General features: G+C 42.4%; 1 protein-coding gene across 3 annotated transcripts in view; it reads left to right on the forward strand.

The window, feature by feature from the left end:
* The window catches only part of LOC113025136 (septin-7-like), a 64,604-nt gene that overhangs the window by 41,488 nt on the left and 5,797 nt on the right, over positions 1 to 17,319 (forward strand). For all 3 annotated transcript variants that reach the window (XM_026172588.2, XM_026172589.2, XM_080304052.1), the window contains exons 6-10: positions 5,496 to 5,613; positions 5,871 to 5,963; positions 8,244 to 8,340; positions 15,537 to 15,588; positions 16,601 to 16,726. In XM_026172588.2, the coding sequence (XP_026028373.1) occupies positions 5,496 to 5,613; positions 5,871 to 5,963; positions 8,244 to 8,340; positions 15,537 to 15,588; positions 16,601 to 16,726 (486 nt within the window). The remainder of the gene's footprint in view (positions 1 to 5,495; positions 5,614 to 5,870; positions 5,964 to 8,243; positions 8,341 to 15,536; positions 15,589 to 16,600; positions 16,727 to 17,319) is intronic.

Below are 17,319 nucleotides of genomic sequence, written 5' to 3' on the forward strand. Positions count from 1 at the left end.
CTATTTTAATCTGACTTCTATTGTATGTCATGTACATTGTACAAGAACTATTACAACAGTGTTTATATTGTATACTTAAATGTAAAATGACAACAAAGTAGACTCTGAAGCCATCGCAGTGTTTGTTTTGTTGTCCTCATGAGAGGATTGTATTGGACTCTGTTGTTCCGGTCAGTTGTTGGCAGTACTGAGTAGTGGACTTGCTTTCTAAGTAAGTGTTTTCTGGTGTTGCTCACTGAGGAAGAGTAGAGGCTGCAGCAGAGAGGACAAGTGCACATCCTTTAGGATTTTGGCTGAAAATTTGTCCAACATCTCTAACACAAGTCACTGCACCGGCAACTGAGAGTGTCGAGGACGGTCGCCATTTTGAATTTACATTCAGAAAATGGCAAAAAAACAAGAAAATCTTCCACTCCAACAGCTGATAATACAAATGTGGTTTGTTCTGTTAGGACTGACTGTGTGCCCGCACAGCTTGGCATTCAGAGGTGAAGACCCTGTGGCTCCCTGACAGTCACTTGCTGTGGGCTACATGTATTGTACAGTTTTGTGTGGCCCTCTGCTGGTGACCCACTGAACTGCTCTGAACTAAAGAGGCACACTGTGGTATTTTCTTTAGATTCAGTCTTGTGAGTTGATTCCTCATTCATGTGGTGAGTCACGCAGCCAAATACAGCTGCTGACCCACTTAAAATAATGTAATGCTATTCAACCACAGCTTCATGAACTGACACATCAGCCCCAATGAACTGTATATAATTTACAGGGAGTGCAGAATTATTAGGCAAGTTGTATTTTTGAGGAATAATTTTATTATTGAACAACAACCATGTTCTCAATGAACCCAAAAAACTCATTAATATCAAAGCTGAATGTTTTTGGAAGTAGTTTTTAGTTTTTAGTTTTAGCTATTTTAGGGGGATATCTGTGTGTGCAGGTGACTATTACTGTGCATAATTATTAGGCAACTTAACAAAAAACCATTCTATCTCCCTCGGGAATTTTCTGCCGTTTACATCTGCGCTGTTTACATTCCACCAGATGCTAATGCTAAGCTAGCGTTAGCACAATTGAGCAGCAGCATCAATAACAGCCTGGTAGCACACCCGGACAGTGTCTTTATTGCGGCTGGGGATTTTAACCACGCGGACCTGAAATCTGTACTTCACAATTTCCACCGTAATGTGAAGTGTGCTACCAGAGGAGATAGAACGTTGGACCAGGTGTACACCAACATGGCGAATGCGTACAGAGCCCAGGCTTATCCCCACCTGGGTCTGTCAGACCATCTCTCCCTTCTGCTACACCCAATATACACACAAAAGATCAAGAGCACTGGGATTACAACCAAAACCGTGAGAACATGGCCGCAGGATGCTATTCCGATGCTTCAGGACTGTTTCCACTGCACAGACTGGGATGTATTCAAGGTGCAGGACACTGACAATCGTGTCGCATTGGACAGTTACACCTCCACTGTCTTGGACTACATCTGTTTCTGTGTGGACAATGTAACAACTTGGAAACGATTCCGTGTGTTCCCTAATAATCCACCCTGGATGACACACGGAGTTCAACAACTTATTCGAACAAGGAACAACGCTTTCAAATCCGGGGACCAGGAGGCATACAGTGCTGCCAGGGCCAACCTGAGAAGAGGCATCAAGACTGCCAAGCAGCAGCACAGGAGGCGTATCGAGGCCAGGTTTGAGAACAACACAAACCCAAGGCAGGTCTGGGAGGGCATCAGGGCTATCACGGACTACAAAAGAAGAACACCATCACCCTCAGCCGACAGTTCTACTCTGGCTGAGGATCTAAATCTCTTTTATGCCCGTTTTGACAGGGAGAACACCGACCCTGTCCTGTCCCCTCTCCCCTCAACCGACCCTGCTCCGGTCCTGAGCACTCGTGAGCTGAGGCGTGTGTTCCGGAGCATTAACACCAGGAAGGCGGCCGGGCCAGATGGAGTGCTGGGCCGGGTGCTAAAAGACTGTGCTGCGGACCTGGCGGACGTCTTCACCTCTATATATAACACCTCGTTGTCCTGTTCACTGGTACCATCATGTTTCAAAGCAGCAACCATCGTTCCCATCCCAAAACAGTCAAATGTCACATGTCTGAACGATTTCAGACCTGTGGCACTCACCCCCATTCCCGCCAAATGCCTGGAGAGACTGGTCATTAAACACATCAGAGCTGCTTTTCCACCATCCCTGGACTCGCACCAGTTTGCATACAGGGAGAACCGGTCAACCGAGGATGCGATCGCCACAGTGCTGCACACATTACTGAAGCACTTGGAACACAGGAACACCTATGCACGGCTCCTCTTTGTAGACTACAGCTCGGCTTTTAATACCATCCGGCCATACAAACTCCGTCCCAAACTCCACCAACTGGGACTTAACTCCTCTCTGTGCAACTGGATTGTGGACTTCCTCACTAACCGTAGACAGAGTGTCAGAGTGGGTAAGAACACCTCTTCCACCCTTGTGGTCAACACCGGTGCCCCTCAGGGGTGTGTTCTGAGCCCTCTGCTATACACTCTCTTCACTCATGACTGTATTTCCTCCTGCGCGTCCAATCTCATTGTTAAGTTTGCAGATGACACTACAGTGCTCGGACTTATATCCAACAATGATGAGACAAACTATAGGACAGAGGTGCAACAACTAGAGTCATGGTGCCACGACAATAACTTGGTCTTAAACACCAAAAAGACCAAGGAGATCATTGTAGATTTCCGGAAGAGGGGTCATAACAACCATCTGCCTCTCTTCATTGGCAGTGAGGCGGTGGAGAGGGTGAGCAGTTTTAAATTCTTGGGGGTAACTGTGACCGAGGACCTGTCCTGGGGCAACCATATCACCTCAGTTGTACGGAAGGCCCAACAGCGCCTCTACTACCTGAGGAGACTGCGGAGCGCACACATTCCCAGATCTCTGATGTTGAACTTCTACAACTGTGCCATCAGCAGCGTTCTGACGTATGGATTTCTAGTGTGGTTCCCCAGCTGCACCAAGGCCGATCAGCAAGCACTCCAGCGGGTGGTGAAAGAAGCTGGCAGAATTATTGGAACAAGTCTGCCAGAGATCAGTAATATCTTCCCCACTCGCTGTCTGAGGAGGGTGCACAGTATCCTGCGGGACCAACATCACCCTGCGCGCCACCTTTTCCATCTGCTGCCCTCAGGGAGAAGGTACAGGTCTATACAGGCCAGAACATCCAGACTGGCCAACAGCCTGTATCCACAGGCTGTGAGGCTCCTGAACTCTCTGCCCCCCTCTCACGGACAATAACCATATCCAACTTCTTAATAGCAATGAACTGGTCTGCATTGGTGCATCATATCTTTATTCTCTTCCCCCTCCTGCCCCCCCCCCCCCCCCCCCCTCTTTCTTAAATAGATAACTATCATATCTGATATCATATCTCACAGTACAATAATATTGAATGGGTTGCATTGTTGTATTTTGTCATGTTTCTCAGGTCTTTGTCTGAATTTCTACGAACATTATTGCTAAGGATTGTCTTATTGCATTGGAGTCACACTGGGTTAAATATGTACACTTGGGTTTTAAGGGGTATTTATTATTTTCTTCTTTTTTTTTGGGTTGTATCGAAGCCCCAAACGCAATTTCATTGTTCTTGACAATGACAATAAATAAATAAATACTAAATACTAAAATACTAAAACAAATATATACCCATTTCAATTATTTATTTTTACCAGTGAAACCAATATAACATCTCCACATTCACAAATATACATTTCTGACATTCAAAAACAAAACAAAAACAAATCAGCGACCAATATAGCCACCTTTCTTTGCAAGGACACTCAAAAGCCTGCCATCCATGGATTCTGTCAGTGTTCTGATCTGTTCACCATCAACATTGCGTGCAGCAGCAACCACAGCCTCCCAGACACTGTTCAGAGAGGTGTACTGTTTTCCCTCCTTGTAAATCTCACATTTGATGATGGACCACAGGTTCTCAATGGGGTTCAGATCAGGTGAACAAGGAGGCCATGTCATTAGTTTTTCTTCTTTTATACCCTTTCTTGCCAGCCACGCTGTGGAGTACTTGGACGCGTGTGATGGAGCATTGTCCTGCATGAAAATCATGTTTTTCTTGAAGGATGCAGACTTCTTCCTGTACCACTGCTTGAAGAAGGTGTCTTCCAGAAACTGGCAGTAGGACTGGGAGTTGAGCTTGACTCCATCCTCAACCCGAAAAGGCCCCACAAGCTCATCTTTGATGATACCAGCCCAAACCAGTACTCCACCTCCACCTTGCTGGCGTCTGAGTCGGACTGGAGCTCTCTGCCCTTTACCAATCCAGCCACGGGCCCATCCATCTGGCCCATCAAGACTCACTCTCGTTTTATCAGTCCATAAAACCTTAGAAAAACCAGTCTTGAGATATTTCTTGGCCCAGTCTTGACGTTTCAGCTTGTGTGTCTTGTTCAGTGGTGGTCGTCTTTCAGCCTTTCTTACCTTGGCCATGTCTCTGAGTATTGCACACCTTGTGCTTTTGGGCACTCCAGTGATGTTGCAGCTCTGAAATATGGCCAAACTGGTGGCAAGTGGCATCTTGGCAGCTGCACGCTTGACTTTTCTCAGTTCATGGGCAGTTATTTTGCGCCTTGGTTTTTCCACACGCTTCTTGTGACCCTGTTGATTATTTTGAATGAAACACTTGATTGTTCGATGATCACGCTTCAGAAGCTTTGCAATTTTGAGACTGCTGCATCCCTCTGCAAGATATCTCACTATTTTTGACTTTTCTGAGCCTGTCAAGTCCTTCTTTTGACCCATTGGACGTTGCCTAATAATTATGCACACCTGATATAGGGTGTTGATGTCATTAGACCACACCCCTTCTCATTACAGAGATGCACATCACCTAATATGCTTAATTGGTAGTAGGCTTTCGAGCCTATACAGCTTGGAGTAAGACAACATGCATGAAGAGGATGATGTGGACAAAATACTCATTTGCCTAATAATTCTGCACTCCCTGTACAGTTTCATGGATGCTGTATTTTTAGCATTTTTTTTCCATCCTCTAGTCTTAGTCCAGGGATAGGGAACATTAGTCTACGAGAGCCAGTGTCCTGCAGGTTTTAGATCTCACCCTGGGTCACCACACCTGAATCAAATGATTAGTTCATTACCAGACCTCTGGAGAACTTCAAGACATGTTGAGGAGCTAATTTAGCCATTTAAATGAGCTGTGTTGGATCAAGGACACATATAAAACCTGCAGGACACCGGCTCTCGAGGCCTGGAGTTGCCTACCCCTGTCTTAGTCTGTAGATATTCAGCCTCTGAGAGTAAAGAGAAATCCAGCATGCAAAGGGACGAAGCAAATATTTCTCTAACTCAGTCTTCAAAGGAAAATGGTTTATTCACTCAGCACATGATGAGCATCCTCGGCCAGTAGCTATCTGTCCTCCTCATGCTTTTCCTTCTCTGTCTCCTCTTCAGCCTAAAACCTCTTGATATAGAATTTATGAAAAGGCTCCATGATAAAGTCAATGTCATACCTCTCATCGCAAAGGCTGACACACTGACGCCTGAGGAGTGCCATCTTTTTAAAAAACAGGTATTTCTGCACATTTGTGTCACATTAAAGGTGCTAACTAAGGCATACTGAGAAACTGAGCTGTTGCATATGTGCCATCATCTTTACTTTCTACAAGCAGCACATACAGTGGCATGCACACATTTGGGCCTCCTTCCATTCAGTAATGTTAAACTAAGCAACATTGTGTATCGTACACCCAATACAAGTGAAGCTAATGTGATATCTTAGCTCTGTGTATGCAGATCTGTTGGTAACTGATCACTTTCTCTCTTCAGATTATGAAAGAGATTCAAGAGCACAAGATTAAAATATACGAGTTTCCAGATGTAGACGAGGATGAGGACAATAAGCTGGTCCGGAAGATCAAGGTAATGAAGGATGCAGTTCTTTTCAAGCTTGACTCAGGGTTTTCCGATTGATCTCCGCAGGGACAACCAAAGATCGGTGTGTCCTTTGTTCAAGGTCCACATATAGCTGCTGCTATCTCACTTATAAGGCTGATTGAATAACTGCTCATCAGATTTAAAGACAGACTGATGAACTTTGGTGACTGTCATGCACATAACTCCCTGACGCAGTCACTGTTGTCATGCATATATGAATATACAGAAAAGGTAAATAAGAAGTGAGATTTCTGGTACCGGATGCTTCCTGGTTTCCATTTGTCATCCAAAAACTGTTGTGTTTGAGCAGACTTTTGTTTCTAAGCGTCAAATGGTCCATGTGGAAAGCAAATCGACAAAAGAGTTTGCTAAAATGCAATTTTGACACCAACAGTTTGTCTGGAAACAGTTTGGCTTTATATTTGCATTATAAACCTTTGCCAGCAAGTCTGGAAACACTGACCATTGCCTCCAGACAAATTCTGACACATCAGCAGATGATAGCTAGCCGGTTCCTGCATTGGCTTTTAGATTTTCATTACAGTTTTGAGATACGCTAGCTGACTTTTGGGAAAACGTGTCAACAGAAAATGCATATTAATTATGTAAATGTTAGAAAATAGGTCCTTATGGTTTTGCTGATCATTTCTCCACTTTTGACTGATGACTTTGACAAAATGAGATGATATAATGATCACAGTGAAAAAGAATGAAAACTTGACAGAAGTATGAATGTGATGAAGGTGACCACTAAAGCTTCAGTGAGTGTTGATGCTTGCTGTTCGGCGGGAAACGCACCTGACTCGTTACAACAGTTAGATGTGAAGTCACACCAGCTTTAAAGCTAAATTTCACTTATATTCCTTTATGGCAAATTTATTCTCTTTATTTGTAGTAGGGCTGGGCGATATGGCCTAAAATCCATATCGCGATATAATTTGAAGCATGTGCGGTAACGATATATATCGCGATATATTCTTTGCTTCTGTATAACGTATTTTCCACACTATAAGGCACACTTAAAATCCTTTAATTTTCTCAAAAATCAAGAGTGTGCCTTATGTATGAATTCTGGTTGTGCTTACTGACCTCAAACCATTTTGGCGTGCAGAAATCTGTTTAAATAATGTTTTGATGGATTGTCACAGTATTACGGCTGCCGTAGTGAGGAACTTCGCGGAGTAATCTGGGTCCAAAACTCCGTCTGCTTCAGGTCCCAAAGTCAAACGAACACTAAGAGTTAAAAACGGTCTAAATTCTTTCATCTTTAATAAAATCATCAGCGTTGCTGCTTTAGCAGGTGTAACAATTAAGTTTAACATCCATGCATCCATGAAAAGAAGTTATTCAATTTAACGGAGTTAGAAGTTAACAGGAAGTTAGCTCGCTAGTTTCCACCTAAACATGACATGCCATGTTCTGACTGAGAGATTTTTGAAACTAATTCTAACTGCTACCACTTCCAACATAAATGAAGACAGAAAACTAAACAGCAGTGACGTTTGTAGGGTTACTGAAGTTGGACTACCTGGTGTATATAATGTTGTGCTACGTGATTGCTAGCGACACAGCTATGTTAGCATAACATTAGGACAGTGAAGCTAGAGGATGGAGGATGTTCAAAGAGAAGATATAAAACAAAGTTCTAAGCTAATCGACCTTAGTGTTCTCCTTTTTAAAAATAAGAATCGATAAGAGAATCAATAATGAATCGAATCGTTAAAAAGAATCGAAAATGGAATCTGAATCGTGAAAATCTTATCAATACCCATCCCTACCCGGCACATCGTTTTCAAACCCCCCACGGTCTTTTTGCTACTCGGGTTAAACAAACCCCAGCAGCTGTCTATTGTATTAAGACATACATGTACACTATTTTTATTAATAGAGATTTCGCTACTGAGGTTAAACATGGTATATAAGTCACTTAGATCACTTCTAAATGTTAATGTTTGGTTTATTTCAGTGTTTTATTTGTTCCTGAGTAAATTGGTTTGGCTGTGATTAAAGTTAAGCTTCATAACATATTAATCACAGTTAAATTAAGAGGGGACGGCAGTAAAAACTCCGGACCTGTGACATCATCAAGTACGCTGGTGTTCCAATTGTACAAATCGCGAGTCCGTGCTCGCGTTCTCGGCAAGTCCGTACTCCCGTGCGGTCTCGGCAAGTCCGGTCTCGCCGAGAACGCAAGTACGTACTTGCCTACTTAGAATTGAGAAAGGGCCCTGAACTAAAACAATGCTCAACTTGTTTGTTCTCCAGGAAAAAATGCCGCTGGCAGTGGTTGGCAGCAATGTCGTTATTGAAGTGAACGGCAAGAAGGTCAGAGGTCGTCAGTACCCATGGGGTGTGGCAGAAGGTAGGTTGACTCGGATCCTGTGCTGGAAAGCAAGTTTTCATTCCGTAGCCAAACCAGAAATCTGTAAAATGACCTAGAAAACAAATGTAGGCCCTTGAAACCTTTTATGATTTGCAGCAATGACGATTATTTTCATCTCTCATCTGGTTTTAAGAGTTGCTGTATGTCACTGCACTTTGGTCAGACAATGACTGATGTGAGAAAGAAGGCTGGAGCATGGTGTTTGAAGGTTGATGGTGTTTGAGAGCGTCCAGCAATAACAGTGTTCTCTATTTTTGGAATGGATGAAGCATGATATTTCTGAGTGTGGAACACGGTGCATGTTCTCCACAACAACCCCCTGTACCTACTCAGTGTGTTAACTACCAGCTAACACAACGACTTGTCAAAATGTAAACAAGGAAATCTGTTCATAAATGATCAAATGCAACCCATAAAAGACAAAATATCACGTTGTGTAATGTGAAAATTTCTTAGAGAGGTCTTTCTTAAAAGCCTTTGCCTTTCTAAGAACTTTGCTAATCACTAAAGCTCTTGTTTCCACCTCCTGCAAACTATAAATAAAAGAATAGTACCTTTTGTGAGCTGAAAGGAACCCTGTGGCATTGATCAAACTGACACACAAACAAGATCCCTCCCAACCCAGTTAGAGTAGACTTGAGACCTAGTCAGGTTTGGGTCTTTTGTACCTGAGTATCAACTGGAATCTTCAAGACTCAGACTTAACCTCTAGGACCAACTTCATCCACTAAGTTGGGGGCCATTGAGTAGCCAAAACGCCTCCAATAAGATGAGACCTGTTTGTCAACAGCAGTATCAACTAGCTCTAATGAAGATTTTTCACCATTCATAGAAGACATTATATCATCAATTAACCTACCAATGGGAAGTGCCTGGGAGATCAGCAAAAAGTGTGTTCACTGCCAACCCTTGGACCTTGCTCAAACCACGGCTTTGCTTCATCAGACACAACAACAAGTCCACATATAGCCACATTCTGACCACACGTTGCTCTGGAGTCTAAGAACTTTTTCTACTTGTTTTTCCACCAGAGGAACCAGTTTGTTGTTTTTTTTCCCCACTAGAGTCTAATTGTTCTTAGAGTTGTACTTTCCAAAACCCTAGGGATAAAACTGGGACTTTTATATTCTCTGTCATTGCAAACAACTCCTGTAGATTGAACGGCAATGAAGTCCAGGTCCTGTTAAGCATTTATGTAGAAGTGAAGGTTTGGGCTGTCTTTAATACATCAATTATAATTTGGTTTTGCAGGGTTTTAAACTCTGATTAATACATTGTTAATACAAGACTTTGTACACTACCCCCAGAACTGCATATACATGAAGTCACACATACTGCCAGGACTGTGTGAATGTACTTGAATCTGTTGGGATCCCAATTACATTTTGACAAGTAAAAGGTTATCTGGTTGGTTGTTTCTACATTCTTACCTTGTACACCTACCTCTCCTCCCTTCAGTACACACACAAAACCACAACTCCTTTTGCTAGTGTTAGACCCCATAGGGATTCTGGAAAAGGAGGAATAGGTGTAATTTGGGGTGTCACCGATAGCCGCAATGAACTCTTCTTGCTCTTACTGGCTTGTTCACTTTGATTTGTGTTCTGGAAGGTAATTTGCTGTACATATATCTTTCTCACTATATATATTTATACATAAAGTAATATACAGTTTTATTCTCTGTGGTTGACCGTTTATCAGTCTTTCACTATTTCATTCTTTTCTCTCTTTTTTTCTTTTCTTTTTTTTTTTCTTTGTCTATTCTGTTCCATGACTGACAGAGGGCATTTTTGGTAAACAAAGCCATCTTTCACTTTATTTCAGCCTCATTTTTCTCCCCCACTCTTCCTTCCCTAAAGTATATCCCCTCCTCCCTCCTGCCAGTATCTGCCCATTCCTCCTTTCCTTCCACTTTTCTGTTGCTGTGCTCTCTCATCATTAGGCTGATGGTCAAACCAATTCTCTAATCAGACTTGGGCTTTCTTAATATCTTCCAAACACTCACCTTATTTTGAAAGCACAAAAAGAAATGTTGACAATTATTTTGAAACACCCACCAAACACATTCATGTGTTCCTGGTAGACTCTCGCCCCTACGCTCTTTGTTAATACTTAGTCTGAATTAGCCTCTAGAAAAAGCAACCTGGTTCTTGATAGAAACTTAGAGATACCCACTTAAAGAATCTGTAAGACATTCATATCAGACCCTACAGTGAGCCAGTTATATGAACTAACACATTTACAGTTTTAGGGTTTTTTGGTATTTGGAACCCCCCAAAAATCTGAGAACATTGTCGAGGAAAGAATTAAAACTAAATATCTCACTCACTCACTCACCTTATCATTCAACAGATCAGGAATGTTTCTAATGTTAACTTCAGGGCAGTGTAATGAAGGAGAAAGATGACACCAACAGTGCTTGTTTCACTCAAACATTTTGAGTGGGAAATCTACAAGAGGGTTATACAAGCACCTGCAATCTAGAATGTCCACTAGCAAAATAATGGCCAGCAAGCAGATTGCTTTAAACACAAAATAATTGAGACCGGGGGCATCAAATATAAGGCTTGGGGGCCAGAATCAGCCTGGCAAAGACTCCATTCCCACCAATTGGATGGCTTTGGAAAATGTAAAGAAAGACTTAAATGTTGGACGTATCTGCATTTTCACAAGTCTTGCACCTTTTTCTATTGATAACAGTCTCCCCAATGGCCACTAACAAAACACAGAAACTGGAGTTTCATTGGTCCGGTCAACAGAAGCCCAAAGTTGGCTGCATGTGGCCCACAATGTAAAATGATTTTGAAATTCTTGATCCAGACTGACTTAAGTCAGATGAGCAAGGCTACATAAGCCTTATTATGTCACTTTGAGTGTTCATAATCATGCTGTATGCTAGTTATTAACATGGGGCAAGAGGTCTAGTGATCTACCAGGGAGTCGCATGACTGATTATTTATGTTATCTGATCTCAGAATTTGAAATCCAACTTTAAAAATGGAACATAATTTAAATTAATTACTACTTAAATCATTGTGATATTTTTGACTATATATTGTATCCATTAATCAGTTGTTGTTGCCCCAACATAATTACTAAAATCTGGGAACAGTGTGACATTTAGCAAGTTAAGAAACACAAACGGTGAGATGATTGGGCTCATTTTGAAAAGATTATGCTTACCCAGGTTCTCTAAACCACTTTATTTGCAATCAGGCTCAAATAAGTATACCTGACTTTAAAATATGCTGAACCAAAGTCGGGTATGCACTATGAAGGCAAAAGATGACCTGCTTAAAGGCTGCACAACAAGGTCTTTGGTCGTGGCTCAGAAGTGATAGTCCTGCATTGTGCGATGTGATGGCCTTGGGCCCTTGGCCTAGCAAATCCGACAGTGTTTAATTTTTAAGATTGCCATATCGCAGTTTGGCTGCTGGCATAACCTATTTACATCCATAACAAAGAAGCATTAAATGAGATGCTAATTAGTAAGACTGTTGTGGGGAAAACATAACCAACCCAGACAGAACAGATGGAGCAACACGTGCAAAACCAAATGTCTGGGATGCCAACTTTAGTTGAATTAGCAGACGTTTTCGGTTTTCTGCACCCTCCAGCCGTCGTGGCCTGGCAGCATGGGGCTGCAGTGCTTAGCACTGTCACTTCACAGCAAAAATGTCCTGGATTCAAATCCACCAGCTGGCTGAGGCCTTCCTGTATAGTTTGCATGTTCTCCTCATGCCTTAATGGGGTCTGTGTGAGTGCCTCAGCTTCCTCGCATAGTCCAGAGACAGCATAAATCACCTTTGGGTGTGACTTTAAGTATGAATGCTTGTCTGTCTCTGTGTATTAGCCTGCGACAGACTGGCAACTTCTCCAATATGTACCCCCTCTCTCACCCTATGAAATCTGAGATGGACTCCAGTCCAAGTGTAATCCTGAACTGGAAAAGTGGCGGAAAATGGATGAATGGCATCAAAGCCTATGATTTACTAGGTATTATAATTGTATAGGCTACATAATTGACACTCTAGTGAACCTAGGTCTGGTGGACCTATACTGCACAGTTTGGTTTGCAATAAACTTACAGATTTCTGAAATCTCAAACCCTGAGCCTTTAAAAAATGTGAAGATATGATTATGGTCTGGTTCCAAATGAATTCTGAAACCAAGCAGACAAAGTCCAGGACTTTCTGCTGTGGTAAAGGTGTGAATTCTAAACCGAAACTATGGTTAAGTATTGGAGTCAGCTTCCTTGGAACTGTTAAGGTTATCTTATCGTCAATTAATGTCAGTGTAAATCGTGTGGTAACCAGCAATGGTAACACACAGATTCATTCCAAAGCAGCTTCAGCTCCATGCTAAGGACATTGTTCATTAAGTCAATGAAAAGCATTTTTAGGTTCAGTATAATGCAAACAGGGCATTTTTCTTTCTCCCTGTATGAGACAAGTTCTCATACAAGCTAAACGTTATATTGAAAACACTCTGCTAGAAGTAAATGTTAGAAACCACAGGTTTAAAGCTCATATGACTGACTGCTTGTGTTTCTTATGACACCAAGTTCCTTTTTTTAAAGATACTCATATGTTCCCAGATCCCACTCTACTCTAAATATTGACCAGTCTATTGGTCAAAGTAACCACAACCTACTTTATGATGCATTTAAAGATATTTCCTCTCAATTTCCTTTCAAATCTACCAGCAGATGTAAAGCTTTGTCCCAGGTCTGATGCTGTGAATAATCATGGAGAAAACTAGAGGCTGTTTGGTGCTGAAGCTCCAGCTGTAATCGAAACATCACTCTAACACTGTGGTTTCCGTCTTTGCTCCGATGGTGTCAAACAAACTGCTGAGTCTTCACCACAAGGTTCCTTTCACTAAGAGATGAAATGGCTGGTGTGGGCTGAGGATTGTCTGCAGGCCTTATTGTATCATCGGAACAAGGACTGGGAGCCACCATTATAACACATTGCTTATAGGTTCATGAGCAGATAATAGAGAGTTAGAAATTTGCAGAAGGGCATGTAGCAGCTTATTTAAGTCATTAAGGTAACATGTGGCTTGGTATCATGAACTCTCACTCATTAGCGTACTTGGAATTTTAATCTAAGGCTGTGAACGTGTTTGCACACACACTTAATGCATGTTGGAGATTAAAGGTTGTTTGCTCTTGTTTCATTAAGCCAATGCAGTTCATCATCATGGCCTAAATAAACACTCCAATTAGACAGAGCACTCAGGCTCAAAATACCTGATGCACTGTTAACATCCATCATATTCTGATTGACTAATAAAGAACAAAAATCACACGAATTATCATAAAAATCTACAATATGCATCAGGTGTTTTCTGCCATTCATCAATAATAAAACGAATCAATTGCAATTGTTTTATTTTTTTCCTATGACCTTTGATCCCACGTAGCTCCTCTACTTGTCCCCTCTCTGAGACTTTCGCCCCCAACTGGTCATGCAGAGAACTTCATATAACACCCTGCTCCTTTCAACCGCCACACTCCCTCTACAAGCCCTGCGCTCTTTAGCCAGTCAGCTTGGACACATGCAGGTTTTGGTGTTGAGCAGGGCCAAATCTGGGCTGAATCTGGGCCAAAAAGCAGGCCTGTTATGGGCCAAGTGTGAGCCGTAAACCCAGCTGCTCCAGACCCAGATTTAGCCCCCTGCTGGGCGCAGACAGTAACTGAAAAACCGTACCCCTCCCCTCCGTCAGAGCTCCCTCCTCTAGAAGAGACAGGAGGTCAATGGCTGGCTTGGGAGGCCAAGAGGCGGGACTGCTTAAGTTTCATCAATGGTAAGGTGTCCTCCTTGTTCACTCCCCTGATGATGATTGACTGCGAAGTGGGGTGAAGGCGAGCCAATAAAGGAGCAGCACGTTTGATGAAGAGGAGGCTTGGAGATCTACCATATACATCTTCAGCAGCAGTTTATCTGCAGTTCTTTTCCAGAATCCCATCTGACCTCGTAACCTTGTCTTTTGTTGTTGAGCTGAAACTCACAGTCATCTAACTGTACCATGTCGAAATGACATCACTTATGTTTGCTGTTTTTGACCAGGAGCTGTAGTTTGTTCTAGCTGCGTGGTGTCTCTGGGTCCGTTTGTAAAAGGCTGTGGTCAGATAGGAGGCAGACTAAATGTGAAGATGCCTGTTCGTAGTGATGTACCCACAGAGAGTTAACACTAAATCCTGCATATTTGGCGTCTTTCAGATTATTTCTTTGGTTTGCAGGATTACTCTTGCAGTTCGCTCTCATAGCCCATCTCACTTCCAGCCGCAGCAGCAGAGATGAAGCTTTGAGTGCTGATGATTTGCTAATCACTTAGACGTAAGACTTTAGGGTTAAACAGAGTGTCTGTGTCTCAGATAAAGCCCACTACAGGTCCCAGGATGGTGGGCTCATAACGTTCAGAGGTTTCTCCACACTTTCCATCCTCCGTGCTTGCCGTCTTCAGTACGGAGCAGAAAGGGACAAAGTAGCAGTCAGTACGAGGCGGTAGCACCTACCCACTGCTAGGTAGTTAATAGTGGGAAAAAATGTAAAAGCAAAATTTTCAGGCATTAAATTTGCAATACAGAGTATGTGATGTGGAAGTATCTGTAGTTGGAGCATCTACATCCTATGTGATCATGGCCTGATATCTTCCCACCCTTTGTTTTTTGTTTTGTTTTGTTTTTTTAAATCAGTCTGCCACTTCTACTGATACTTTACCACATCTTTATTTCTCCCCCTTTTAAACCGAGTACGCCTGAAAAATGCCTCGCTGTCCGTGTACCCCTCCCTCTGTAACCGCTGGGTGAATGAACTTTACAACATGTTGCATCTGTTTGTGTGTATTTGTATTAATAGTTTTAATCTTTTTTTCACTGTATCACTGTACTGAATATGTTTGATATAATAACACACTTAATTTGATGACATTCTGCTGGGACTGCTTCTGTATCATCATATCAGGGTGACAGCTGATTACTCAGTTACTCAGCAGTTAGACAGCCATGGAGTGTAAAAATATGTAGATAATGATGCTTGAGATTCATTTCTAGCTTAAGACGTAGTGATAATTACTGTGATTGTTACAGTGAGAACTCTTCATTTGTAATAATTCTGATCTTTGTCTCTCTCTCCCTCTGTTTTCCTCTCACTTCCTGTGTGTTTCAGTCGAGAATGGGGAACACTGCGACTTCACTGTGCTGCGCAACATGCTGATCAGGTGCACAATTTACTCCCCAGATTCACTTTGACAAATGCAATGTTATATAGAGTTTGTAAGATCCACAGTGGCCACTAGAAGCCAGAATTATCCTCTGACTCTACTTTAGACTGGATATAGACTGGATCAGCTGTGTGGATGTAGCAACTGTTTAAATATCTTTCTGCAGCTCCTCCTGGTGTGTGAATGAAGAGATCTGCAGTTTGTGTAAATTTGAAACTTATTCGGTGATCTAATTTTTCATTACACCTTAACCAGAGTATGTACATGTCAAATTTAAAGCCATTTAAAATAAAAAATAAAAAGTTTTTTACAGCCAGGTGCTGGTACTCAAATGCACTTAATTAAGTCATCAGCAAGTGTGAGCACCTCTATAAAAGCAGAAGTTTTGGTAGGTTGCTGGTCTTGAGAATTCGCGTGTACTGAATAATGCCACAGTCTTCTCGCGAGTCGACGTCCCAGCAAATTCAGCCCAAGCTCAGACTGTGCAATACTCAGAGAAACTAGAGAAACAGGAGTGCTATCTCAATATACAGGCCTCAGTTAGAAAGTTAAACATTAAAGTTCATTACAGTACAATTGGGGAAAAGACCGAACAAGTACGATTTGTGTCTAAGGGTTGTCAGGAGACAACCTTTTTGCTCTAGAAAGAGCGTGGCAGTACGGCTTAGACTTCTGTATAATTCACAGCGACACCTTTAGCAAAAACCAAACGGTGTGTCGGCCCAAACGCCTCATACAACCGTCAGCACGGTGGTGGAGGGCTGATGATTTGGGCTTCATCGAGTTGTCGATGATTTGTATACCAAAGTGTTCCAGAGTCTGCCTGACAGCTGAAGCTTGGCCTAAATTGAGTCATATATCAGGAAATGATCCCAAGTACAGCAGCAAATCTACAACAGAATGCTATAGTGGTTCAAAGCACAGGATGATATAGTCCTGTGAAAAAGTTTTTTCAGTTTGATCTCTTTATATTTAAGACGTCTCTTCTTCTTTTCTCCCCCTTCCATAGGACCCATATGCAGGATCTGAAGGACGTCACCAACAATGTCCACTACGAGAACTACCGCAGTAAGAAACTTGCTGCTGTCACGTGTAATGGTGTGGACACCTCCAAGACCAAGGGACAGCTCACCAAGTAAGGCCCAGCCAGAAATAGACCATCAGTCTGTAAGGGCCAGTGTTGGGACTAACGCTTTATTAAGTAACGCGTTACAGTAACTACGTTATTATTGTGGTAACGAGCACGGTAACTAGTTATTATGCCAAAATCAGGAACACGTTGTTACTGGGATTTAGATTGGTGGCTATCGCAGAGCTTCCACAGATTCAGTAACATTAGCAAGTGGAGGAGAGACCCGAGTGTCAGGTGAACTGAACTTCAGGTAAAAAGTTATGACCTGCAGTCTATATGGGTCAGATATAGGTGGAGTTTATTTTCGTTATGCTGACTTTTTCGTACTGCGTACTAGCTACCATGACGGAGTTTCTATACAGCTGTTCATCAGAGCTGAACAGGTGATTGAGAAACAGGTTTACCTTTTAGGTGACATGAATGAGTTGAAGGGAAGTTATGAACTGTTTCTGAGAGACAAATAACACCAGGATCCTTTTTTATGTAGCTGACAGCTGGTAACTGTGCAGGGGCGGGTCTAGCAAAGTGTTGCCAGGGGGGCATGTAGGGCATTAACAGGGAGAGGGGGGCACAAAGAAATACTTGTCTTTCTTATT

This window comes from Astatotilapia calliptera, chromosome 7, assembly GCF_964374335.1.
Source record: "Astatotilapia calliptera chromosome 7, fAstCal68.1, whole genome shotgun sequence".
Classification (NCBI taxonomy): Eukaryota; Metazoa; Chordata; class Actinopteri; order Cichliformes; family Cichlidae; genus Astatotilapia; species Astatotilapia calliptera.